This window comes from Poecile atricapillus, chromosome 6, assembly GCF_030490865.1.
Source record: "Poecile atricapillus isolate bPoeAtr1 chromosome 6, bPoeAtr1.hap1, whole genome shotgun sequence".
Taxonomy (NCBI): domain Eukaryota; kingdom Metazoa; phylum Chordata; class Aves; order Passeriformes; family Paridae; genus Poecile; species Poecile atricapillus.
This window is the reverse complement of record NC_081254.1, coordinates 22,006,670-22,033,649: the sequence shown is the minus strand read 5'-3', so window position 1 is coordinate 22,033,649 and position 26,980 is coordinate 22,006,670. Positions and strand designations below refer to the sequence as shown.

Sequence of the window (26,980 nt, the reverse complement as noted above, 5' to 3'; positions counted from 1 at the left end):
AAAAATTATGAAGAACACTTTATTGATATCAGTCCAATCAGACAATGCAATAAGCACTACACAGAGGTGAGTGCAGGAAAATATAGTTTACTCAAATCTTAGCTTTATCTAACACATTTATTGAATTAAAGAAAGTAATTTCAGTTCTTAAACTCCTTAAGATATTCTACTCTAGAAAAATAAAACTTCATCATGTAAGGAAATAAAATTAGATTTCTCCAATTAAAAAACAATCCCATAATTCCATCAAAATGTTAAGGAAACAAATTTCTTCTATTCTGCTAGTGTGCTCATCCCTATTTTACTTATCTGGTATGGTTAAATACATTTTCTATTAACAAATGTTAAAGACTTATTATCCATTTAATATCTCAAAACATGTTTTGTCTGGGTGTTCAAGTATCTGAGCAGGATACTTCTCCATCTTGGAATCCAGAAAGATTTGGGAAAAGATCCCTCTTTAAAGTAGATGAGCAAGATGACAAAAGTAAGCACTTTCTTTGCTAGTGTGGCACATTACCACTAATCAAGGTCAACTGTTAAAAGCCACAAGCAGTACGTTTGCTGCCACCACAGTCTTTGGAAATCAGGAATGTGAGGTTACATAAATTCACCATAAGTCAACCAAAACCAAGACCCACATGTTTGAGTTTAAACCCTATGGCTATCAAAAAAGACTGTGCTTTGATTACTTTATATCCAGCTGGATTGGGTTTTCCAGAGGAAAAAACAGAGTTCTTGAGTTCCACAGTATTGCTACTGACACAAAACAAATAGCAAAATAAATTAATCTGCTAGAGCAGAGATTGAATGTACAGTGAGTAAACTCACCCATTGATAAGATGTTTGAATTACATAACGTAACTACAAATAGTTCTGTTCTGGTAATGCCAGTGGGGGCTGGATTGTTATTATCCATGGAATTGCAGCAGCCAGAGAACCTGGTGTGAAGATAACTAATGACTCTGAGAACAGATTAATCTCTCCTGATTAATAAGAAATCATGGTAAAGCAGCAAATAAACAGGAAGCCATTAAACTAAACCTGAACATCATATATCTACAAATTTAGGACGCTTCTCATGGGAAGAAAATACTGCATCAAAAAGTAAAAGTCTCACCCACTATAAGTACCAAATCATTAAATTGATGCCAAAAAGAAATATGGTAAATGAAGCCTTTCTGTAGTAGACACAAGAAGACACAAGACATTCATTGATATTTTCTTTGATAATGCATACAGGCATTACTTGACTCTAGTGCTACAAAAGAGTCCAGAACTGAACTTAGTTTGCCCAACTTATGTGAACTTCTCCCACACTTCCAGTGTCTAATGAGCAACTGCTTCACCAGATCATCTGAAAAAAATCTTTCAGTCTTCCTCGACCTATTGTGTTTTACATAAAACCATTGGGGTTCAAAGAATTCAGTAAGAATTTAATTAACAATTTGAAAGGTACAGAGCACTGGGGCCATTTTTGCTCGTTAATTTAACAACAAAACCTACTTCACTATTAATTAGAACATTTCTAATACAAGTGAAACAGCTGTGGCAGTCCAGGCCATCTCATTATTATTTTCTTATACACATGAATATTTAAAAATGCAAGGAACTTCAATAACACATACACCAGTACAGACCCTGAAAAAAAAAATAAAATAGAAATAGACTGAAAAATTACTTGATCCAAACAAATTTACTGGAAAAAAAGTAGGGGCTCTAGAAGAAGAAACACATTATTGTCTGACAGTCAGGACATGAAACCAGAGGCTTTGAGGGACCTTTCAGATATTTTCATTTTTTCAGGAAGGAGTTCTGAAAGAATATGAAATACCACAGCTATGAAGATTAACAATGGGTATAGCATTTGCTTCTGGAGCAAGTCAATCAGTACCAACACCAGCTACTACTACAGAGAAGGAATCTCACTACTTTTGGCCAAAAAAGCAAGAGGAAATACTGCATTTCAATTTTAACCTCCAGTGCCAGCCATCTGATCCCTATCTGAAACAACACAAGGCAAGGCAGGCTTTCTAATCTCTTTCCAAAAATCAGTCTTGAGGCTATTGACTGGTCAGAGATCAGGTATAACAAATCTCCTCTCTGAGGTTTTGCCAGAATCTTTCATTGGTGCCAAAAGCACATTAGGAACTCTTAATGGAAAGACAGTCACTTTCAAAACACAGCACGAGATCCAAGAAGCTGCTTCTCCTTTCTCCATATTTGTTTGCCAAAAGTCAATTTATATTTTCCGACTTTGCAAACCTGAAATTATTTGTGATATGAATTTTTAAGACAAGACTTTTTTCTTCATTATGTGCATTTATAATATTTACTGTTACCTAAGAGGAAAGTCTGACCTCTAATTAGTTTCAATCTTCATCTTTGCTGCCATCTGTAGGTAACTTGAGCGGTACAAATGTAACAGTTCTGTGATCAGGACCTGTGTCCATGAGAAAGCATGATGTTGTTGTTACCTGTCCCTCCTGATTTTGATGTTAAAATTAGGCAAAAACCATAAAAGATAAACCATACAACAGCTTGTGGCTTTGTCTCTTCTTGCACCTCCATGTAATCATGCAACTGAGGTAGTAAAAAAAATAAGGAAAATTAAGTTAGGATGACAGAATCATAGACTAGTTTGGGTTGGAAGGAGCCTTAAAGATCACATAGTTCCAACACCCTGGCCATGGGCAGGGATGCCATTCACTAGGTCAGGTTCCTCACTGCTCCATTCAGCCTGGCCTTGAATAATTCCAGGGATGGGGCATCCATAACTTCTCTGGACAACCTGTTCCAGTGCCTCACCATCCTCTGAATGAAGAACTTTTTAACATCTCATCTAAACCTGCCTTCTTTCAGTTTAAAGCCATTTCTCCTTGTCCTGCTGCTAATCTGCCCATATAGAAAATCCCTCTCCCTCCTTTTCATGAGCCCCCTTAAGGTACTGGAAGGCTGCAATTGCATGCCCCAAAGCCTTCTCTTCTCCACATGGAACAGCTCCAGTTGCTGGCTCCACGATGAGGATCCATAAAATGCTATTTTACAGCATTATTACACCATGGGAGGCACCAGAACACCTGTAATTTTGACTATAAATATGAAATATAAGTCTTGGTGTACATTTGGTTGCTGAAACTCAGTTTCTTTTCAAGAACTATTTATTTTCAGTAAGCCATGCAATGTTTTAGCAGGACTGTTATGGTAAAGAAAACTTCTCAAAAGAAAAATAAATCAAGAGCAGAGAGGTTGATCATAATTTTAAACCCACTATGACCAATTTTGGAAATCTGAAATTATACGAATGAGATCAGCATTTGAAATATTTGATTTAATGACTGGACAATTTTGATACATAAAAATAGATACTTAGTAATGAACAAGTTTATACAAACCAGATTTCTTTTGTACAGTACAAAACAATGATGGAGATAAAAAAAGATTTGCTGGGTTACAGGGCAAGACACAAGAACAATAAAACACCACTGAATAAATTTTTTAAAATTATCAGAGGCTTATTTCATAAATACAGTGTAATGCTTTCATTTAACAAATACAAAATTTACTATTTAATTTATCAACATCAGGAAATATATAAAATGTCTTTGAAAGACAATCTGATTTAAAAACTGATGCAAATACAATAGCATTTTTAGAATTGAGGTAATATTACACATTATCTCAAAAAAAGCTTCAATAAATAAAACTAAACAGAAGGCAAAGTGCAATTCCGTGAAAAGGAGAAAAGATAAAGCTTTTATTTTAACAATAGTAGATAAATAGTTATTAAAAGTGGGTTTAAGCCTTAAAAAAATATTTTGGCTAATTTGCCATGTTTTCAGATAAACTGTATAGCTATTTAATCATAAGCCAACCTTTCATGAATCCAATTCTACAAAGAGAGGAAAGGCAGTAGGTATTTGTTTCCAGGTTTCTTACTTTCATCAATATTCAGGTGTTAGAAATTTAGCATTGCTTGCAGCTATCTAGTTCATTCAGTGCAACAGTGAAAGCTTAATTTATTTCTCAACATCTGAAATCCTGCAAATCAAAATTTATTTTAAAATCTCCATTTGGGAGATATAATGTAAAAATACAGAATTTTTCAGCGCTGCTTTTAGCATGCTTTGTGCTAACCTAGTATAGTTCCAGGCTAAAGCCAATGGAAATTTTATTACTGGTTTCAATGGCAGCACTATGTATACAGTGTCAAATATTCTAAAATATGCTAATATTTATCTCTGCCTTAAGAAAACAGTAAAATCACCAGTAACTTTTCTAGGAGAAATAAAAAAATAAATTTTACACTTAGCTATTGAAGAATATCCAGAATAGTTTTGAAAGCATGAATCAGACAGATTAACTTGTTCATCACTTGTAAATCAGTTGACTGTGTAAATAATACAGAGAAAGAAAGAAGACTAATATAGTATTTGAGTACAGACACTACAAGATAGTTATGCATCCATGCCCCAGCAGAAGTCAATGGGGAAAGCTGACAAATTAGATGCCAAAGTTTCTCAAATGATCTGGGCCTTATTCAGCTGAAAGAAAAATCTACTGAACATACAGTAGCTATTCATGTTTAAAAACACTATACTGCATGCAGATAAATTCTTTCCATTTAATGAATAAAACCCAGACTTACAATTATTTCAGTATTTTAGAACAATTTCTTCCCCAGCTGCTAATTTACTAACTCAGAGCAGACACACCAATAATTCTTTCCACAAAGTTTGTGCAGTGAAGAACACAAAACATTTTTAAATGCTGGTCTCCATGTAAATGAAACTTGCAACATTCCTCGGGAATGTTACTGTATTCACTTATCACAGCTTATTTAAGACTTTCAACAAAGTTGCTGCAAAAAATGATAGCATGATACACTATATCAGTTTTCCACCTGTTGTGGATATAATTCTCTTCCTAAAGCATTTCGCCAGATGTGGAATTTATTTTAAATATCTAGTTTTGTTTACTATAATGCTACAGTAGATCTGGCTAGTTTGCTGTTAAGAATGAACTTACAAATTCCTTAATACCTGTAGCTTGAACTTGAATCCCCTCAAGCTGAAAAAATACCTTTTAACACTCTTGTACAGTCAAGTGTAAAAGCTGAATATACAACATCTAAAACCTCTTATTCATAAAAAATAATTTTTAGCAGTAAATGGCACTATCAAAACCCTATTTCTTCACAGGCAGTTATTTACATACTTCTTGGACATCTGGTTTAACTGAGAAGGAAAACCAAAATAATAAAACTACATACATTTTATAAAGACTAAAATTCCTATTCGCCTTTGTGAAAAAAATGGCTACATGCTGATGTTATATTTTTTCTATTATTAATGTCCATTGAAAACTATCTATCACTGGGATTAACTAATTAAGAAATATTCTGTATATTATCTCCCTGTGGGATACCTCGATGTAAATGAATTATGAGTAACAATAAAGTGCTATATAAAAACCTAAAACTTGGGAATTGTCTTAGTTGGGTTTCGTTTATCAAACAGACAAGAGCTTTTTTGTACAAAGAAAGCTACTTTCTGTGACAAAGCAAGCAGCAGATGTATTGCGATTCAGGAAAATAAAAAACATACACTTAATATTTAATTTTAAAAAATTATCTAAATGCGATAAAACTGGCACAGTATCAAGAGACATAACAATGAAAACCTTAAAGGCACAATCAGAAGAGAGTGAATGCTACATAAAAATGCTGTTCTTGGAGTATTTAATCTTATTCCAGACCAAACCCCTCTGCATTTGAAATTCCAATGATTAACTTTTGCTTCAGTTCCTTCTTGTTCTTGTAAGGAGGGAGACAAAGCTGGTTGAAACAGGTATGGGCCACAGGTAACCTAAAATTATTCAAAAAATATTCAGCAAAACACATTTAAGAATAAAGTGATAGAACCAGAATTCTGCCAATTGTCTATATATTTTCAGTTAAACATTTCTTAAATAAGAAATCCTATAAAAAGAACATTTATCCCAATATTGGTTCAAGTTCTTTTGAATGCAAGTAACATCACTGCTGGTCACAAGTACCTCAGATGAATTTGTTTGCCTGCAACTCTCTCCTCCATCTTTTATTTTTTTTTTTCAATTTGGAAACATCTCCTTCCAGATTTTCCTGGAAACTCTAGGTACCACATGACTTCTCTAAACACAATATCTGGGTATACTCAGAATCCACAACATGGAAAAGGAAGGTGGGTTCTGCAGTAGGTACAGACACACCTAGAACAACCACAATTATGTGTCTGTGAGGATACAGAACTCAGGGCTCAGCAGGGAGCTTTGCAGAACCGACTGAAATGCTGGAAAACCAACAGTTCATAAATTCTGGTCTCAGCTATACCAAAACTTCCAGTTCCAAGTTTGTTCTGAGAGAGCGCTTGAATGTATGTATTGCAGATACAGCTAAGGAATGCCCGATTGAAACACTAGAAACTTTGTTTCTCACTGGAATGGATTAATTTGCTGAGCCACAGGTAATAAAAAGCTACAGGAACTTCTTGCCATTTAAATTCTAAAGTGACATGGATGACACACCTGAGGATACAGACTTGTCCTACAGCTGATAATTGGGGGAGGAGAGAGAAGAAAGGCAATGAGCTGAATCTCAACCTGCCATTTGGAAAATACACTGAAAAATATATTACATTTACACACATATTTTATTATGTGACTCAAAAGGCCTCTAGGTCTCTTTTCACTTCATCCCTCAGTCTTTTGAATGGCACCAACTTGGCCTTTGATCATTGAAAAACATGCTCAAAAAGGGGTGGAACCCCCAGATCTGGAAACCCAAGTTACTTTCCCCTCCCTGCCTTTTAAATGATCAGCAAAGATCTGTTAATCGGACTGGAGTTGTGGCTTCTGAATTGGAAAAGTTGAGAAGCTTTTATTAGTTTGCCAATCCTTGTTGCTATTGCATTTTCTGATCCTATTGTGTGAGCAATATGATGATGGTGTCTACATTTATCCCTGTGCAGGCAGCCTGACAGCAACAATTATCTTGCAAAACATGGACCTACAGCAGTTTAAAATGCACACTATTTCAAAACACATTTTCTCATTTTTAAGAAAAAGAACAATTTACAGAAGGAACATAAAGAGTGATTCAATGTTGACTGATTTTTCTTCATTTTTCATCTGATCTTCATGTTCCTTTAATGTTACTGGAACCTGTTATTACCTCATTGAGAAAAGCATTAGAAATATCACTGTAATGAGATAAATTAAATTTAAAACAACCTCAAAATTTATTATGTTTATGCCTTTAGATCAGCTTTTCACAGAAAACTCAGCAAAATTCAGACTTTGAAAAATATAGTTCCATTTAAGTATTTTGATTACTCCAAGTGTTTGAGAAATCTAGGTAAAGCCAGTAATTACTGCTTCACAGCAAGCTTCAGACTAGCAGGTTTTTCTATACAGCTTTCAAATTATTTAAACTGACTTTCTCAGTCTTAAGAATTAAAAAAAAAATTAACTGGGTTGCTAGAAATAATGCCATTAAACTAAAAAAAAAAAAAAATCAGAAAAATTCACAGTAGTTCAAGGTATATTTTCATTAGGTCAGCTGTCATGTTAAGAATGACTAAATAAATGATTTATTTGAATTGAAAACATGTAAATAATCCCTATAAATATCTACCAGCCTCAAATGTAAACACTGACTGGAAAAACAATTTCCTTGTTTTTTTTAAATTTATGCAATCAATAAATGAGTATAACATTTTGAAGGCAAACTAAAGGAGTCCATGCAGTTTCTTCCTTGTACATTCTTTTGCTCTTCTGTAAACTGACATTCAAGAGCAATAAGGGCTCTTGGGAAAAATTTAATGAAAAAAAATTAAAAATTCAAAACATTACTTACCAGTTAGTGGATGTTTCACTTTTTGAAATCTTGAAATTTAGATCAGCCATTCCTCCCACAGGTACTCTATCACTTCCTGTAGCAAAATGTAGCAGCTTCTTCTGAAGGTCCAGAGAAAATCCAAGTACTACATCCCAGAAGTATCTATGCTCAGGGCAGAGGGAGAAGAAAATGTTGCAAGATGCAACATTGTAAAAAAAAAAAAAAAAAAGCATGAAAATTATAATAAAACTACAAGTACTACATGATGAATATCACTTACTGGGAGTTTAATTAACAGAATATGTAGGACATGAGCAGTATCCCAATATACAAGGTTAAATTCCCAAGGAATTGACAAATACAATATTTTATTAATTTTGGAATGACGTCTTGGCAAATAATGCCCCAACCCACTCATCTATACAAATATAAGTACCCTCTACTCACTAATATTAATTTCCGTACTATCAAAGAGAATTGAGAAAAAAAAAGTATTTTTAGATGATTGGATATAAAAATTCTGAGATTTCATATGCAGGATTTGAAGCTTTTCTTTTCAAACTACTCCACTTCAATGTGGTCATAATCTTTTAAGTAAACACATACAATTAAGGATCTAATTCTTCCTACTTATGACCATTCAGTCATGTCTTTATGTTATTTAGAAATAGGTTTCTACAACTTCAGTCATTCTCAGATTATCCTTGAAGAAGTCCCTGCTGGAAGTCTAACATTCCATGAGGTTTTCAACTCAGTAATTAGAATAAAAACCCAGGCCTACCGTATAGTCAGATCAGTTTTTTGGTAGCCCTCATATTGGGTACTTCTCTGTAAAGCAGACATGTCCAGTTCAGGGCTGCCACAGACAAGAATTTCTACTTCCTCTGGACGAAGTAGCTGCCATAAATCAAGGATAAAATATTTAATTTTTAAAAAAATATGAGAAATGATGCTATTAGATTAAGATTAAATTTTTATTTTGTCATTACAGAAAAATTAACAGAATATCATTCAATGTAAGTCTCTAACTTGGATACATACCAACTATAGAAAAATTAATCCCGCAGCACTTTGAAGAATCTCTTACTGCCATATATAGTAGAAAGTTAATTACAGGATAACATAATATTTCAGCTTATTTTGTTCTTCATCATTCTTACATTTATTACACTGACATGCCTTTCACATGATCAGACTACAAATGGGTCAGGAAGAAAATTAAGTTTGTACATATGGAAACCTGAGGGAGGGTCTTGATGTCAATTTTGATTTCAGCTTCCATTTAACTTGCACAGGCAAATCCCAGTGTGGGTAACTGAGCAGCAGAGCCTGACAGAACTTGACTCTTAGTTGTACACTGCTGTGCAAAGCAAATATTTATAACAATAAGCCATGTTTAATACCCACTAAACTTACACTTGCAGAACCCACTTATTCATTTACTACAACATCATCAAGTTGCATGGAAGCATGCCATAGCATTTCAATGGATTCTCATTGTCCTTCCAGAAACTTCCCTTAGGCTGGGCACACCTCACTTTGCTGCAAGGTGTCACAGTTCACCAATCTCACTGGAATTTAGAAAAGTCCAGGCAAATTGAAACTTTCTCTACGCAGAAGGGATGCTGTAAATTAAATTAAAGAAGTCATTCCAACAGCCAAACAGGACTGAAAATAGAAGAATATCTAATCTCAGCCTGAGTGCTCCTCCTGCGAAAACCAATAGATGTTTTTGGAGGAGTCACTCAGGAGCACTCAGACACAGTTGTTCTGCAGTTCCTAAATGTAAGGGATACACAGAAACCTGTAAACCTTCACAGGACAGCCTGTGATGTGTCTGAATACATAGTGATAAACCACAGTGAGAATAGTTGATTACCTGATTAATTTTTTCTACTTATGTTGGATTAATCAAGTCTATTGATCAGTCAAGATTCTTTCCAAATCTTAAAGTCATCCAGTGCAATTCAATTTAGATAAATCATTGTCAAATACTTGAAAGAGAAGTGAAGACTTATGTTTCACTTGACTCTTACCAGTAATGCATATGAAGCACAGACACTATGAAATCCATAATAGAAAGCTGCAAATTGTTTGTAGATCGATTTATTGAGAAGAAAATCAACATAGAGCTGCACATATTCTAAAAAAAAATAAGTATTTTGTTACATTATAATAATTTCAATCAATCACTTGTTCTCCCCTCTAAAATGGTAGTGGATATGAAAAATGAATGCATTTAATTTTAGATGCCATTAAATTGGTAGGCATACCAGAAAGAACTACAGCCATTTCATTTTAATACTTTGCTTATGAAAGCATAGGCTTATAGAAAGGAGAAAAAAGACAAACTTAAATCTGCAAAGTATGTGTAGTTAATATACATCGAGGTACCTTTCCTATTCCGATTTGTGACTGGAATTTTATCTCCATTTGGCTTTAAGTTGTAAGATTTTATAACACCAAATTCTTCCTGAAAAACCTACAGAAAAAGAGGAGTCAAGGTCATCACTGGAAAATAAATTAATATACTTACCAATGACAAAGCTTTTATTATGCCATGTATTCCCTCTCTCTCTTCAGCACATGCTATAATTCTGAGGATTGTGAGGTTTTTACAAGTTAAATATTACAATTTTCAACAAATTGCTCAGAAAATTGGTATTCAAAGAACAAAAATTGACCCTGTTACATAGTGACATGGCAAACTGACCTGTAGGCTCTGGAGCCATAGAGCTTTTCATACAAAAGAATAGTATAGGAGCAGCAAATACCATTAAGAAGGTATTTATTCTGTTGTAGTTCACCTAGAAACCAAGTACCACCAATATGAAATTTCATTAACTAATATGTGTGTTCTGAAACAATGAGTAAGTGAAAAAGACTTTCTTGACTGAAATAGCAGTTTCAACACACAGGTCAGGCATAACTTTAAAACCTTGAACAGGCTATTGCTGAAGTGAGATTTCCTGGACAAAATTAATAAAATAAGCAAGTAAACTTTGACTGTCTTCTGGGTTAGACAGAAAAGGGATTATCTTGCAGCCAGATGAATGTCACAAGCCAGGTCACTGATTGCAAGGTGGTGGTGTCAAGGAGAGCAAAGACCTGGAAATGCACCAGTGGCTGGCCAAATGACCCTGGTGGTGAACACTGGGATCCACCTACGCTGTCAGGGAACAACAGCCTGGAATCTCATCATGGAGTGCATTGCTGAACAGCCAGCGGTGCCGGGCACCACGGCTCCTGGAGCAAGCTCTGATCCCCATGCAGTTATATCCCAAACAATCAGCAATCACACAGCAATAAGCCACTCCACTGCCATTCTCACATCAGGAAAAATCACTGAATGAGGTTGAGAATCACTTATAGTCGTGCAATTAATAACCTGAAAGGTTGAGTAAAAATCCTCTTCAACATTGCCTTCGTAGGATAGAAGTTCGCTTAGTCCATGCGCCAGTTCCTACAATATGAGTAAAAACTCTTGAGTGAATCTACAAAACTAAGTGATGCACTTTGCAAAGATATGCCACATATATTGTTTTATACAGAAAGTATCTTGAAAAAACTGTATTTTTAAAATTCATGCTATGCTAGAAAACACAGATTTTCTATTCACATGAGAAGGAGACTTTATCAGCCTGTGCTAAAAAAAAGCTGTTTGCAAACAGTCCATAACTCAAGCATTAAATATAAATAAATCAGGGTTTATATCAGTAATTTTGCCTCTTAGAAAATGTAATACTTACAGGCATAATCTGAAACAGGTCATCTAATGTGACACCACAGATGCCTACAAGTGTGTTATGATCACAGGGAACAATGGGAGGACTCAATAGTTTCTTGTAACAGCAAGGTGGGAAACGAATATCCAAGGTGATGCTGTTATATACAGCAAGTCCCATAAGCTTTATATGTCAAAAGTTAAGGGCAAATCTGAAACATCCTTAATATAGTCAGTATTTTTGTAGCTTGGAAAAAAAAAAAAAGATTCATTAAACAGAAGGAATGTAAATTATTTCATTGTTTCTGGACTGACAATTTTAAATGCAATTAATGCATCACAATTAAGCAGTGGTTAACATTGTCAAATGATGCACATTGACCAAATGCTTGGGAATCTTCTTCAGACTATTCTATACAAATATTTCTACAATAATTTTTTCCAAAGTATTGTTATGAAAAAGAGAAAGATAAATATGTATTTTCTAGTGAGAGACAATAAAGCAATGCTTCTTTTAAATAAATCTAAAAGCATTAAGACAAACCTGCACTGGTACTACAACTCATCCGCTAGCACATTTAAATGCATTCCATGAAACAAATTTGAAATTATCCCAATTCAACTTCGCACAAGAATAGAATAGATCTGTAAGAAAAGACCTCCAATCTTCATCTGATCCAATTGCAATCTGTAAATGGACACTATTACCTCATCTCAGTGGCTTTACAAGCACATACTATAGTAAATAGTTTGACTGAGGTCTTCATTTATGAGCACAACAGAAATAACATGTGGCTTCCACCTAGTAATAAAAAAGGCAAAAAGCCACATACTGCTCAATGAGGACTTAAATGAAGTATTAGTGGACACAGCCACATTGATGTTTACAGTTCAAAGACACTCAGAGGCTTAAGTACATAAGAAATTACAACTCATACACAAAAAACCCGCATGTTTAATATTGACTAAGCATTTTCTGACCATTACAGGGTAAAATGTACCACATAACACACCACAATTTTCTTCCTATTTTTAGTTCACTTGCTTGAATGATATTCAAAAAAAATACATTTAAAATGGAACATAGGTGTATATGCAACCTTTGAAAGAGCTTGAGCCAGTGCCTTATTTCACCCCCACACCAGCTCATCAAATGGCTGTTGTTTGGAACATTCTAGCAGACATAAAAGGATACAGCTCCAACCAGTCGGAATTCTGAGTAGTTGTCGCATTTAAAGCTGCTGAACCAATGGCACTGCGAGTCCTTGTGGTAGGTGAACATGCCTGCAGAATGGCAACATGGCCCTTAAAAAGCCTGAGCTTTGGAAGAATTCGTACAAAGCCTCATCTTTCTTACACACCCTTGGAATGCTCCTGAGGGTGCCCACGTCCCCATGCTTGCTCTCAGGACCCTGTTCCCACCCACGGCAGGAGCCTGCAGGTAGGTTCTTGTGAAGGAGTGGCAAGGGCAGTGCCAAGCCTGAAGCAGGCTCAAGCACACCAGCCCTGCTTGGTGCTGGTGCAACACGTTCTTCACGGCCTCCAGTTGTGAATATTTGCATTGTCCCTATGCAATGTTTCTTCCTTGCATTCTAGCATTGGTACTGCCATTAACATTCACTGTCTAACCAAACATTTTCTTACTGCAATGTAAACTCACTTATTTCCTCCTTTCTTTCAAGGTCAATAGCAGATGACAATGGCTAAAAATGCTGGCATGAATATCGTGATACAAATATCATAAGCTTCATCTTCTTATTATAAAAATCTGTAAATGGTTTATGTTATACACACATACTACCAGCAAAGAGGTATGTTTCATATTTGCTGTCAAAAAATTATACCAGAAAAGTTAAAAAAGCCCCAAACTACAAGTACCCTAAAAAAGACACTCATGGGTCTAAATGACAAGCTAGATCCTACTGAAATCATGAGTATAGATGAGTTTGACTGCTATTTGCGTCAGATACAGAACATTCTGTTTTAAAGAGTGACAGAAAGTAAAAACCTACATAATGAAAGCAGATAACAGCACTAAAATGCCTAGGAAGTATTGCTCAGAGAGGCAAGACACATTCCACGTAAGTGTGCTCTAATGCAGAAGTAAACTGTGTAAAATGTGATGGCCTTTTTGAATTTGTTGGGATTTAATGGGCCAAGTTTATTATTGTTGCCATGGTCTGTACAAACCAAAGCACTGACTAATTCTAAGCACATCTTGTATGCAACAGCTCACTGTACCTCTGTTGAAGATAAAGTTGGTGAAAAATAATATTAAAATGAAAGAAAAAAATCGAAGTCCTTTTAACTTAAAAAAATAAAAGGAATGAAAATCCAACTTAGGGACATCTAGTTCTTATGATGAATTACAAGGCAGAAAGCTGCCTTCACGTTTTCCCCCCCACTCTCCTGAACAATTTATCTTTTGAACTCCAGCTCAAAAAGGTGCTCATCAAAACAGGTTTAGACACTGCCATTACACATTGCCAGAAGCAACAGAACAGCTGCATGTAAGGCAGAGCAAGGTTCACATACTAAAAAATCATAAGGATGTTGGAACAAAATAGGTTTTGAATCCCATTTGTTAATTGTCCACACCAAGACAAAGAAAGCATTGCAAAACACACAGGCAGGCAGACAGCTGAGTTAATTAAGAATTTTTAAATTCCAGGGGATGAACCTGAATAATCACTTAACCTGGAAAGGGTAATAACACTGATATTTTTCCTTCCAAGCTTCTAACTTATTATTTGCATCTTAAACATTAGAGATAGTAGAGGATACAGTCCCTTTCCAAGGGACAAGAATATTTCTGAACTCCTCCCACACTTGGCTGATAGTCGTAACAATGAAAGAATTTGCACTTTAAAATAAGGAAGCCTGCCAGAGATAGTGAAAAAATAAATTATTCGGAATGTTTCCAAACTAATCAGTTACCAAGCTCTGCTGACAGCATTTTTACAAACAGAACTGTCAAACTTACAGAATGCTTTCTGCAGGATAAATTGTTTCTTATTGAGGTTGCTATCACCAACCCCTGTTTACCGGAAAAAGGGCTACAGGCAAATAGCAATCTTGGCAGATATGACAACATACTTATGACTTATAATTTTGTACCTCTAGAAGTATCCTGTAAACAACAAAGGATGATGATTTTAAGGGACATGAACATTTCCAGGCAAAGACAGGCAAGCTCAGTGACTATCAGGTGTTATGCTCAAGTCCCTGGAAATCAATTTAAAAGCCATCCTGGCAATACTTTAACGCACTAAGTCATCAGTAATGTATCCATTCCCAGAGGAAAGCTTATGAGTGGTGAATAAAACTCACCCAGATCCATCTGCATCAGCACAAAGCAAATGGAGGGAACTACTTGTTTATGACTGACTACACATTCATGTCTTACAATCTCCTATTTAATCAAAAAGTCTTTTTTTTTTTTTTTCCCTTGGGCATGAAATGTCCTTATAGGTTCACAGGTCCTGGTAACAGCAGAGGCAGACTTTTTCATTCAGGCTCACCTGCCTATACTGTCTCTGCTCCTGACTGAAGGACCTCTCTTTCTGAGATTAGCCCAGACCCCTTTAAGAATAGTGGTCACACAGATACCACAAACAGAATATATGATAACAAGGATTCAAGTAAAAACTAACCTCTACCTATCCTAGTCACAGAAATAGTACTAGAATGTGCAGGCACCCTCAGTGCAACTACCAGCACTGAAACCCCCTCCCTGTTGATACATAGGAGAGCAAGGCTGGCAGTTTGCCAGAGCTGAGCACAGTAACAGCATCCAATTGCAGCTACTGACAAAACCCAAAAAACTCCCTCCCTAAACTAGCAATATGAAGGCAACAGAGGGCAGAAAGAAAAAATGCAGCATGTGAAGAAACAGGAAAGGATGGTAAATGATAAACCAGTACATTTGGCCTTATCTCCACTTGAATATTTGCTAAACCATTGTGCTGTTTTAGGCTGAGATAATTTCCTTCATAGCTAATAGCTAAGCTATTAGCAAGGCTGTGTTTTGGATTTGTGCTGAAAACAGTGCTTATAATGCAAAAACTTTTCCATTATTGCTGAGCAGTGCTTACACAGAGTCTGAACGAATTCTCACATCGTACTAAAGAATTATGAGGACTCACCATAATCTGGGTGAAAAATCTGTCGAATCAGAAGAAGAAACCATTCTTTTGTCAGGCCACCCATATCAAGACCAGCTTCCCCTACAAATGTGACTTTTAACTTCTTTTTCAGATCTGCCTTCTTCCTTGCTAGCTATTGTGAAATAGGTAAGGCAGAAGAAAAAGGAGATTTAACACATCAGCACTACCACTAGCCACAGAGAACACACCTCAGTCTGTACTCTACTCCTCTTGCTTTGCTTAAACAATTAATTTGAATAATTTTCTACTAATAGGTCAAAACTATATTAAAAAAATGACTGAATTGCAGAGGCAAGACAATTATGACTACTTGACACCATCAACTACTTTGCACATGGTGTCACTCTCTGGGCTTGAAAAGAAGTCAGATGGTGTACAAATAGACTTAATAGGCAATTAGATACAATGAATTAGTTTATCTGGAATATTTCAGACCTATATAATTTTTACCTTTTACAGAAGACATGCTGCCAGAAGGAAATGACAAATTAAAAAAATACTTAGACACAATTTGGAAATATTTATAAACAAGGAAGTAAGCTAACACTTTGAATATTTGGACACCATTTGGTTCTGTGTAAGATGCCTGCCAGCAAGTATCATCTGCTTTTTAGAACTGTTTTTTAGACAATGGAAACAAGCTCTTCTCATTGGTTTGTCCTAAGAGACAGCATTTCATGCAGGTACTCAAAAAACCTGCAAAGAATTGGATTACAGCCTTTTACAATTAACAATGATCTTTCAGGCTGAGGGTCTATACAAGCTTGCTTTAAACCATTAATTGCTGTCCATCTCCAGAGAAAGTGTTTAAACCAGTCAAGAATATGCAAGCGCTAAAATAATCTCCATGTTGTTAGTTGCTTAAGTAAATTCCTTTACACATAAAATTCCCTATACATAAATTTTATAACTATAGGTATTTGTGTTATTTGAAACAAGTTATTTATTAGCTGAAGTGATTCTCGTTTGCAAATTATTTTTAAAATTTTAAATACAAGTAAGACATTTTCCTTCTCCATCTGCCATTCCCCATAAGTTTAAGAATATGAATATATATTACTTATAATAATTCTTATTCTGAGATGGGTAGCAGAAAACATTGGAAATAAATAGGAGAATATTTTGACTATAAAGACTTTTGAATTTTCTCTGGGTTTAGTGTGGTTAAAAAAATGACAACGCCTGAGAGAAAGCAATATTGCCAATCATATTTCTTTTGTCTTAGGAGAAAAGGCCAAAAATAGAGAGGTTTTAATATAGGAAAATAAAGTTTAAACTTACATTTACATGAGTAATCAGAATTTGTTTGATGTTGTTTACACTACCTGGACTTATTTTTCAGTATCATCAGGCTGTTCTCAATGCTGAGAAATAGAGGGAACTAAATTTCATTAAATAATGTTAATTAGCAAGGTTCAGTGGATACTGAAGAATTGCCTACATTAATGGACACATCTGTTTCATTTCTAAAAGAAAAAATTACATTGAAGAATGTGAGGAATTAGTTAAAAGAATTTAAGAAAAGAAAGCCCAAAATTATTCTTATAGGATAGAGAAGAAAAAGAATAAAATTCCAAGAATTAGAACAGAACAACCTCATTAGTGATTAGTTACATACTATTCATGCTGCTATCATGGACTCAAGTCCTACAGAAACTGGTAATTGTGCACTGTATTTTTAACACAAAAATTACAAATACAGACCATGTGCGAGCATGTATGTTTGTTATGGGCTGGGCTATGGAGCAGTATGAGCACAGAAAATTAATTTCAAAATGTCTAAACCAATCTGTTCTACAGCACTGCAATTTTGACAGTAATTCAATTCTTTTTGTTTAGTATTATGTAGTTATATTACCAGTCTCTTAGTACAAAAGATTTAAATATAACTTATCAAATTGAAATCTAAGAATAGCTACTCTACAGCAACACACAATTTAATTATATTTTTTTTGTTACCTCATCAAGCGAATCACTAACAAGGTGTGTCCTCCTTACTTTCACATTTAGGAATAACATATTCATGTCAGGCTTCTGTCTGCGAGAGACTTTATCCACGAGGCTTTGCTATTTGAATGAAAAAGAAACATCACACATGTGACAGATCACACAGTGTCTCCATTTAAAAAAGGTGCCACACTTGTTAACTGTAAGAAGTTCTCAGTATCGTGTATTAAAGACATTTCCCTAAGACTCTAACTGCTTCAGTATCTTCTAGGAGATGGAGAGAAATTTCTTTCCTACTGCAGATATCATTTACACTACATTTGAACTAACTTCTTGGGAGGTTTAACAAGAAGGTAGCACTTCCCAAACTGTTAAAAGTATACCTGTAAGATTCTGGAAACTGGTTTATGCTTTAATTAGCTATTTACGAAGTATATCCAGCAAGACAAGAATGGATGGGTGGTGGTGCTGTCACACAGAGCACTGAGAAAAAGAATACCATCTATCACCTGTTGAAAACTAACACTGAGGGAGGCAGACAATGCCTCTTTCCAAAGACAAGAAGCTGCCCAGAAGCAGTACCTCTTCCATGACCTGAAAGGATACAATTGAACTTGGTCTTCCATGACAACACAGCTCCACAGAATAAAATAAAAAAAAAGTTCAAAATTCTAATGGAATTTCTCTCCCTTAATCATCATGTTAATTTAAAATGCTAGCATGTTATGCTGGCTTCTCAAAAGAGGGAAAACAAGGAAGCCAAATACTAGAACTTTCTCTAAAACACTGCCATCTATAAGGATCAGGAAACTAAGTACACTAAAAGAAAAAAATATTGAGAGAACCCAGCATGGACATTTGTAGACTATTCATAGTAAAATGGTTTAAGTTCTTTTTCAGGCTAACCAGAAATACCAGAAGTTGTAACAACAGGTCATGTGTAATATCAGTCTAACAAATATTCATAAAATACCAATGGATGAGACATAAACATTTATCCTTGAGGGACTTACCCGTGCAATACTTATCATTTGTTGTTCTGAGTCCCTTTGAATAATAACTTTTTTTGCAGCTATAGAAATAATAAATGGATATTGACAGAAAGAAAACCTAACAAGAGAAAAGATGATTAGATATTTTCTTTCTAGCATCTAGCATACTATTTTCATTTTAAGAATATAGGAGTGAATTATCATTCAGTAACTAATCCCTCCACTGACAATAATTTGCAAATAGCTGCTGTTTTATTCACTTTGTATACAGCGATACTTGACTCAGTAGAACAAACTGTTATTTGCAAATACTGCTAGAAACTGAAATTAATAATACTTATCTTTTGTCATTTGGGTTTTTTGTGGTTTGTTTTGTTTTGTTGGTTTTTTTCCTTCTCAAGTAGAATATCAGGTATCAGACAGAAGAGTAGCCTGAAATACCTGATTCAGTGGAGCAAATTATGGTCTCCAAGTTTTCCCCAACTGCTGCTGAAGGCAAGGAAAATGCCTATGAATGTATTGGAGGCTAAAACATGTCTGTAGTAAGACACAGTCAGAAGTCTATGCTAATAATTAATAAACTTACTTTATTATCATCCATATTTTACATATTTTCTCTAGTTTGCAAAGGCAGAATGAGATTTATTCCAGTCAATCTCACATCCATGCAGTAGCAAGTAAGTAGTAGCCATAAAATGCTTTTCCAATAAAATAATACAGTATTTAATGTGGATCTATATACACATAAATGGTATGCATACTATATATAGACACTATATATCCACTATATTTAATATAGATACACATAACATAGATACAACGCTTGAAAGTACTACTCAATAAGAAACAACCAGTTATTCCTCTTACCTGTGAGAATTCCCATAGCATTGCCAGTTATGATATTCTTCCATAAGATCAATATGATCAAGTGTAGAATTATAGAAATCCGTATATGAAATAATAGGCGGGCTAATCAGACTATTTGCAGCATCTACAAAGAAAACACAAAAGTCTTTTAAAACAATGCCTGGATTCGTCACATTTAATTTCTTGGCATCATGAGCACCAGTGATCTCAAAAACTTTAAGCCAAGTCTAAATACAAAAAATTAATAACTTAGCTACAGAACTTAGCTCAGTCTTAGCTACAGAACTATAGCTACAACACAACACTATATGACATCACGTTAATTGCTATAGAAAACAGTAGATCTCTAGTTCAGCCCATTTATGATGAGGGAGCTATGTTCTGCTGAAATTGATAAAAAACAGTTTGATAAATGAAAAGAAATCCATATAATTTCAAGCAGCTATGGCTAGAAAATCTACATTTTTTCCATTATACCGACTAGACCTGCACAAAAATTAAGCACTTGACCAAAGAAAGAAAGCTTAAATGTGATTTTGCTATCTCATTATATATTTGCATTCAGAAAGTGTCAAACAGCTAATAACTTTTCTCTATTTACACTTCACCATAATTTAATTTTGGTCAGTCACACACAAAGTAGTGTCTTTTGAATGACTGAATAGCTCTTTTTCCAGAACTAAGGAAGAAGCAACAACCCCACAGGTGACTATAAACACATCTTGGGTTTAGATAGAAGGGTGCTACTGTGCCTAGCTCTGAACAGGCAGGACTGTGCCTGTTAATACTTTTAAGTAAAAGTTTTAAATTAACAGTGAGAACATCTTAATTCCAATTTTAATTTTCACTTGGCGGTTTTGTCTTCTAAAAAGGAGAAAGTAAGTGCTCTAATCACCATTTGGGAGCAGTTGAGAAGGTTTACATTTGCAGTAGTCAAATTTGCTCTGCTCTATTTTGAACTGAGTAAGGATTTACTTTTTTTAAGCTGTAGTTGAACTGAATAGGGATTTACTTTTTTTAAGCTGTAGTTTTGGATGTAAAAGGCACATGCATTGCCTAATTTCATTTAGATGCTAAGTAGTTCTGTAGGGGTAGGTGAGTTAGAGAAGAAATTTGGGCAGCTACAAGTTTAAGACAGTTTATTTTTAATAACTCTAAGGGAAACCTTAACCATCGGTTATTTCTGTGGATTTCTGTTTGAACAATCTTCAGTTGTTGTCACAGGAATACTCTGCAATTATCCTCTACTGAAAGCAAGTAGGAAGACTTACCAACAGACGACTCTTGCTTACTACATTTTAGTATTTTTTTGTAGTTTGTACTGTGCCATCATTATTAATAGTCTCCCCCAGAAGAGAAGCAGAAAAAACTATCCTCTCCCAATATGCATACGTGTATATATAAAACAAACCCTATATACACACACAATATACATATAAAAACATATATATGCCTAAACAGTTCAAGAAAAATACCTACTAAATAAAGCCAGAACTTTTGTTGCTGATGGAATCCACCAGGTACATTTCACCATAGGTGGAAACTCCTCAGGTTTCGCAGGAAACAGCCGTAAAGAAATAAATTGCAGTAACCTGTCCACCACCTGCTTGAACCTTTTCTGTGAAATCCTAAAACAAACATGCTGCACTTACTCTCATGTGACCAGGTCTATACCTTTTTTTAAATCAAATTTCAATGCTTTTTAAAAAAAAAACCTTCATTAAAATTTTTAAATTAAATTTTAATTGTTTAAATTAATATTTTTTAAAAAATTGCTTTTGTCCTGTATATAAAAACAAAACTACAAATGTAAAGTTTGAAGAAGCATGCTTTTACATATTGATACATGGTAATTCTCTTCAGTGCACCCCTAACTATGCTCTTTTAAGTCTGTGAAAAATAACAAAAAAAAGAACAATAGAATAATTATCTGTTCTTGACTTTTAGTAAACAAAACAAAAATCCTTATCTATTTCTTGCCATACCCTGAATACTGAGGAATTCTGATTTGTTTTGGGATACGTGGTCCTTTTAAATAAAAGGTGGTATAAGCTTCATATGCTTGTGCCATGAGCACATTGTAAATTACATGCTGCAGCACTTCCATAATAGCACAACAATACACAGATGTGTAGGCATGTTAAAATAGCCTTTTCTAAACAAGAGCTGCCCTTTTTTAATCGTTTCCATTTTTGATACATGCTTTAAGACTAAAAACATTGGTATGTCAATTGCATCCTTAACCAAAAGTGGAAACCTCGTTTATAAATGCAGTTCTAATGAAGTAATATTTTACCACAATTTTAAGCAAATCTGGACATAGGGAGGGGGAGGGAAATTGAATTACCATCCTTGCAGAGAAGACAATCCTTAATTAAGAATTCCTAGAAGATTTGGAAATTGCAAATGTGGCCAAACTTTGTTTTTACTTCAAATGGAACTTTTTGCTCAGTCAGTACATGGAAGGCAATCCTCATACCAACTTAGAAGCTGCTCTTTGGGCAGTTACCCTCATATGACTTTTTTAGTGAGGTGCTATTAGAGTTATTTCAATTAATTACAAATCTAATGCCCTAACCACCTCCATTGCACTAGGAAGCCAGGTCTCTACTACCTTTGTGGTTTCTGTACATTATAGCAACATTACAATATCTTTTGGAAGTTATGCAAGTTAAAACTTCATTTAAACAAAGATCATAAATATGTTTGTTTTAATAATACCATGTAAACATATAACAAAAAATTTACACACAAGTTATTTTGCATGTGTTATCAAAAAATAACTCTGATAAGTAATTTTGCGATTAAGGCTTTTTTGCATAAATATAATAATTCTTATACATTATATGTATTTTGCATCTATAAATCAGTATCACTCAGTGGACTATGTCCACATGTATTTGAAAGCAACAAAACCAATCTCTTTAGTCAATTAAATTAACTTTCATATAATTTATAAAACAGTCAACATCAATGGAAATACAGTAACAATTGTAATCCTCAAAATGGAATTTGTAGTGTGGGGTTTTGGTTTTTTTTTTACTTTTTAGACCAGTGCACTAGGAAATGATGGTCAGCTTCTGTTAAGGCTGCTATCTGTCTTAGCAAGTGAGCATAGATGACATAAGTAGAAGTGTTACTAAATTGAGGATTCTGAAAAAGATTAAAAAAAGTGTTAGGTTAATAAACTGCATAAAGGGAAAAAAGTCATTAGGATTTTTTCTTATGTTTGTTGTTGCCAGTACAATTACACAGGAAAGTAATTCACAAAATAGCTGCAACAGTGATAAAACTATGGGAAAAAACAACTCACAACTTCTAGCCAAATAAAAAATACACAACCACTGTATTGTATGACTATGTTTTTGTTTTTTTCCCAAAAGAAAGCCCACAGGTAGCCCAAAGGCAGTACTCAATATTCTGGATTATTCTTTACATTGTAACACAAGCTACACTCCTTTAAGTGATGCACTTTTCATATCAGTAATACAAATTCTTATAGTTCATGTCTATCCCATATCAATCCAAACTAATTTTCCCTCTATTCCACATGTTCCCACATTCCCTTGTTTCAGCAGGAGATATTCGTTTTAATTCACAGCTACTATATACCACTCCAGAGAAGAAAACTATTGTATCAATAAATTAAATTGCCATTTGATTTTCTCAAATAACAGCAGAAACTGCTCCTTGTGTGAAGAGGTATTACGTACACTAGCAAAATATAAAAGGGAAATCTGCTACAAATGCAAGGCAACTATAGCAGCAAAGGTAATAGGTGACCACAGACAGAAATCAGACATTGTAACCAGTCAAATAGGCTGGAGAAAGTCAGCCAGACACACTGGATAAAATGCAACACTGGAGAAAGTTACAGCAATATCCGGAAGTGCATATACTGAAACTTTCAAAGTTACAGCATTCTAATAAAGCAAATCTGGGAATAAGGACAACATAAAAACAAATAAGTAGGTAAAATATTTATTCTTTCAACCCAGAAAATAAAAGGAAACAATTACTTGTCTATTAGTGCATAGTTATAATCTATGCAACCTTTCCCCATCAACTGCCTTCAATTGAGCTCCCACTCTCATCATGCATTACACTTTTTCAATGTTTTAATATACTCTTACAACAGGTAATTTGGTGTGAAGTACCTTAGCTACACAAACTATCTCGTTTGCACAGTATACTGGTTTATAGATTAGAAGTTAAGCAGACACATACTTACATAAAAATACTGTATTTTTCTTACCTGTAAAAGTATACAATATGCTCTAAGATCATCTTTTGTTCGTGGCCTATGAATAATGAAATAATAAACAGAACTATATGGATCCATTTATTTACAGACATTAAGAGTCATGAAATCATGGATGATTTTACTATGCTTTGCTAATATATATAGAGTACCATATTTACAAATCTTAACAGCTCTCAAAATCTGAAAAGGACATTTACAGATTCTGACAATTCTCTGAAGGCAGCAGGCTATTTATTATCAGTCTTTTTAAAGCATGAAAGGCCAGAAAAAGGTCAGAATTGAAGAGTTGGGAGTGCTCCAAACAGGGAATTCTGCATTATTGTCTATCTCAAGTGACACCATAAGGAGATTATTTGCTCTTTGATATTTCCTGCAAGAATTCTTCATACACTTCTACTGCTGCAGCCTCTGCACTTCTTCATATTTATTGAGGCTTTTATATAACCACAAATACAGCAAGAGCACAAAAAGCAGTATAAATTGGAGAAAGGGGTAGCCAAGACCTGGGTAGCTTGTGAGTTACAAGCCACTGTCTCTTGCAATATCTTTTTAGGAATTACACTATGCATTCTCACTTCTATTACTTCATGCTAAGATGCTGTCATCTCTGAAAACCTTCCTCCTTTTGGGCTATCCCCCTCTGCATCCTGCACTGCTCTTTCTATGGTGCTACCACACATGAACAGGATTGTGAAGCAAATTGTGGATCAGGGAATTGTCCTAGTGGCTTTTGGGGGGTGGATAATGAGAATAAGTTTTTCTCTAGTTAAATTCCTTAATTCATCTCACAATTAAGATGTCCAAAGAAATGCCCTGGCAACAAGCAGCTGAGATTTGGTGACGGAATGCATGGCTGGCTATGGATCTGCCTCTCAGAGGTTCAATGCCAGCTTACAGAGTTCAAGATGTATTTCAGCAGATTTGCCAAGAAGAATTAAGTTCTTAAGTATCAAATAACGTGCATCACATTTTCTTTCTTTGCTTAAAATAATAAAGATAAAACGTATAGCAGATTTAACTGCTGGCACAGCACCGATGCAAATATTTATTACAATTACCCTGTCCATTCTTGTAGTAGGCCATTAATTATTCCTTTTAGGACTGACTTCTGAACATCTTGAGGCTATGAAGAAAGGAGAGGAAAAAATAATATCTGAAATAATTATACATGCCCAATACAAGATATTGTACAAACAAGCAAGTTTGCTTTGCTTGCATTTCAAGACAGCTAAGAAATAGTTTGTGTTATGATGCTGAGTTCCTAAATATCTTCCTCACAGTCATATTAGCTGAGTGTGGGGTTGCACCAAAGGTGTCTTTCAACACTTAAACCCTGTAAATATAATCTCTAAACTACTCCTGTCCTTTGTATACTAGGCACAGGGCCTACTTTTTTACTATCCCCATCCTCACATTTTCTTTATTTCCCACCATGCAGTCCCACCACAGTCATGTAATATCTCTAAGATATGCAGTCTTTAAGAACTGCCATAATATAAACTATGCTTTACTAGTAGGAAAAATTTCCTCTTCTTTTACCAGAGCAGCTGTCATGATTCTGTGACAATTCTCGTGGGATCATTTAAAGTATGTTTTGAGAGATTCTTCAGAAATCATGCCTATCTGGGAAAAAATTTGGTATAAATGGTATAAAACATGAATCCTTTTTTCCTACTTACAGTATTTAATAAGGCATCATAGACAACATTCACAAATTTTGCATCAATTCCAGAGTCCTCAATGGTATTAAATGGAGAATTGGTATCTTTCTGTAAGTTAGATAATACATGGAACATTTTGAATATTTTATAGATATCTTTGAAAATGTAAGTTTAACAGAAAGCTTAGGAAAACTTGTACAGACATAAGTATTTTTCTCATCAAAATGTAAGAATATAAGTTTCCTTAATTAGTATGCTAAAGATGGAGCAAAACAATAGCAATCCTATACATATTCATGCTGTCATTCTATTTTAAAAATGTAAGAGGGTTTCAAATAATGAATTACATTGAATTTTCATCTTTCAACTTTGTTGTTGATCCATTATCAGACAAAGGTAAGAAAATTTTAGCATTCAATATTTGTTAAGTAACTAAAGGCCATGGATTATTTCATCCAGGCTCAGGCTTTACCATCCATATTAACTATAATAAGCACATTTTGGTTTGTAATAGGCAGGAAATAATAATTTAGCATGAACTCAAAAACACAAATATAACTGTTCCTTAGGAAAACCAAGTGTGCCACCATAACACATGAACAGCTATAACAGAGCCCATACCACAGGTTTTTTTTAGGGATAGGAAATTTCTGTTTCCAGATTTTCCTGGACCTCCACATTAGCTTGGAGGTTTTGAAACTGTAATTTGTGTAGAAAGTATCAATACAGTCACAGTGTCACACAAACAGACTACATACTGGAATTTCAAAGCTCCACAAACTTGAAATATAATTCTTTAAAGTGGAATCAATAAATCAATGCAATAACAGATTGTCTACAAAAGACAGGTGAGATCATTACAAAATTAGTGGCCTTGAATACCTGGCTGAAAGATTTCAACAGATATTTTTGGAAACATTTTGAAGATACAAAGAACTGTAATTACTAAACAGTATTAAGAATTATTTTCTACCTTAAATGCAGCATTTATCTCCAAGAAAGAATCAAAAGTTGTAGAATAAAAATTATGTACAGCTTTCCAATCTCCCGATGCCTTCGACTTTTCCATATCATCCCTAGAGAAAATATATTCAAATACTGGTAATACTTTGATCTTTCCAGCCACTTAGATTTTAAGATGCACTGTAACTTTAAGATTTTCTCACTAAGCACACTTAGAAGACAGACAAGTATAATATCCGTATCTTTCTAACCTCTTCCTTGTCATTTAAAGATCATGGTATTATAAGAGAACAAAAGCATAGTTTGTGTTTGATACACCTGAGCAATGTCTTTTATTAAAATGTTAATTCACAATGTCACAGTTCAGTGTGTTAGGACAAATAATTAGCAGAACAGAACAGAATTAAGCTGCAGCTACACTGACATGATAAAGTTTCTCAGAGAAATTGAAGCATGAGGTCTCCTAAACTACTTAAATTCAGTAGAATTTCTTCAAAATTTTATTTCTTTTGAAATTTTT

The 26,980-nt window shown here is 34.6% G+C and overlaps 1 protein-coding gene across 3 annotated transcripts in view; it reads right to left on the bottom strand.

Moving 5' to 3' along the window:
• Positions 1 to 3,313: 3,313 nt before the first annotated feature.
• Positions 3,314 to 26,980, bottom strand: part of HECTD2 (HECT domain E3 ubiquitin protein ligase 2) — a 34,389-nt gene continuing 10,722 nt past the window's right edge. Inside the window, exons 4-21 of one of the 3 annotated variants that reach the window (XM_058841606.1) lie at positions 26,471 to 26,573; positions 25,516 to 25,605; positions 24,895 to 24,959; positions 23,828 to 23,873; positions 22,616 to 22,725; positions 21,052 to 21,200; positions 19,573 to 19,696; positions 18,727 to 18,823; positions 17,726 to 17,833; positions 15,746 to 15,878; positions 12,796 to 12,884; positions 11,626 to 11,784; positions 11,265 to 11,339; positions 10,271 to 10,358; positions 9,913 to 10,019; positions 8,658 to 8,773; positions 7,895 to 8,038; positions 3,314 to 5,867 (exon numbers count right to left, since the gene is read on the bottom strand). In XM_058841606.1, the coding sequence (XP_058697589.1) occupies positions 5,747 to 5,867; positions 7,895 to 8,038; positions 8,658 to 8,773; positions 9,913 to 10,019; positions 10,271 to 10,358; positions 11,265 to 11,339; positions 11,626 to 11,784; positions 12,796 to 12,884; positions 15,746 to 15,878; positions 17,726 to 17,833; positions 18,727 to 18,823; positions 19,573 to 19,696; positions 21,052 to 21,200; positions 22,616 to 22,725; positions 23,828 to 23,873; positions 24,895 to 24,959; positions 25,516 to 25,605; positions 26,471 to 26,573 (1,924 nt within the window). In that variant the 3' untranslated portion in view covers positions 3,314 to 5,746. The remainder of the gene's footprint in view (positions 5,868 to 7,894; positions 8,039 to 8,657; positions 8,774 to 9,912; positions 10,020 to 10,270; positions 10,359 to 11,264; positions 11,340 to 11,625; positions 11,785 to 12,795; positions 12,885 to 15,745; positions 15,879 to 17,725; positions 17,834 to 18,726; positions 18,824 to 19,572; positions 19,697 to 21,051; positions 21,201 to 22,615; positions 22,726 to 23,827; positions 23,874 to 24,894; positions 24,960 to 25,515; positions 25,606 to 26,470; positions 26,574 to 26,980) is intronic. The other 2 variants (XM_058841607.1, XM_058841608.1) reach the window with 2 other exon arrangements.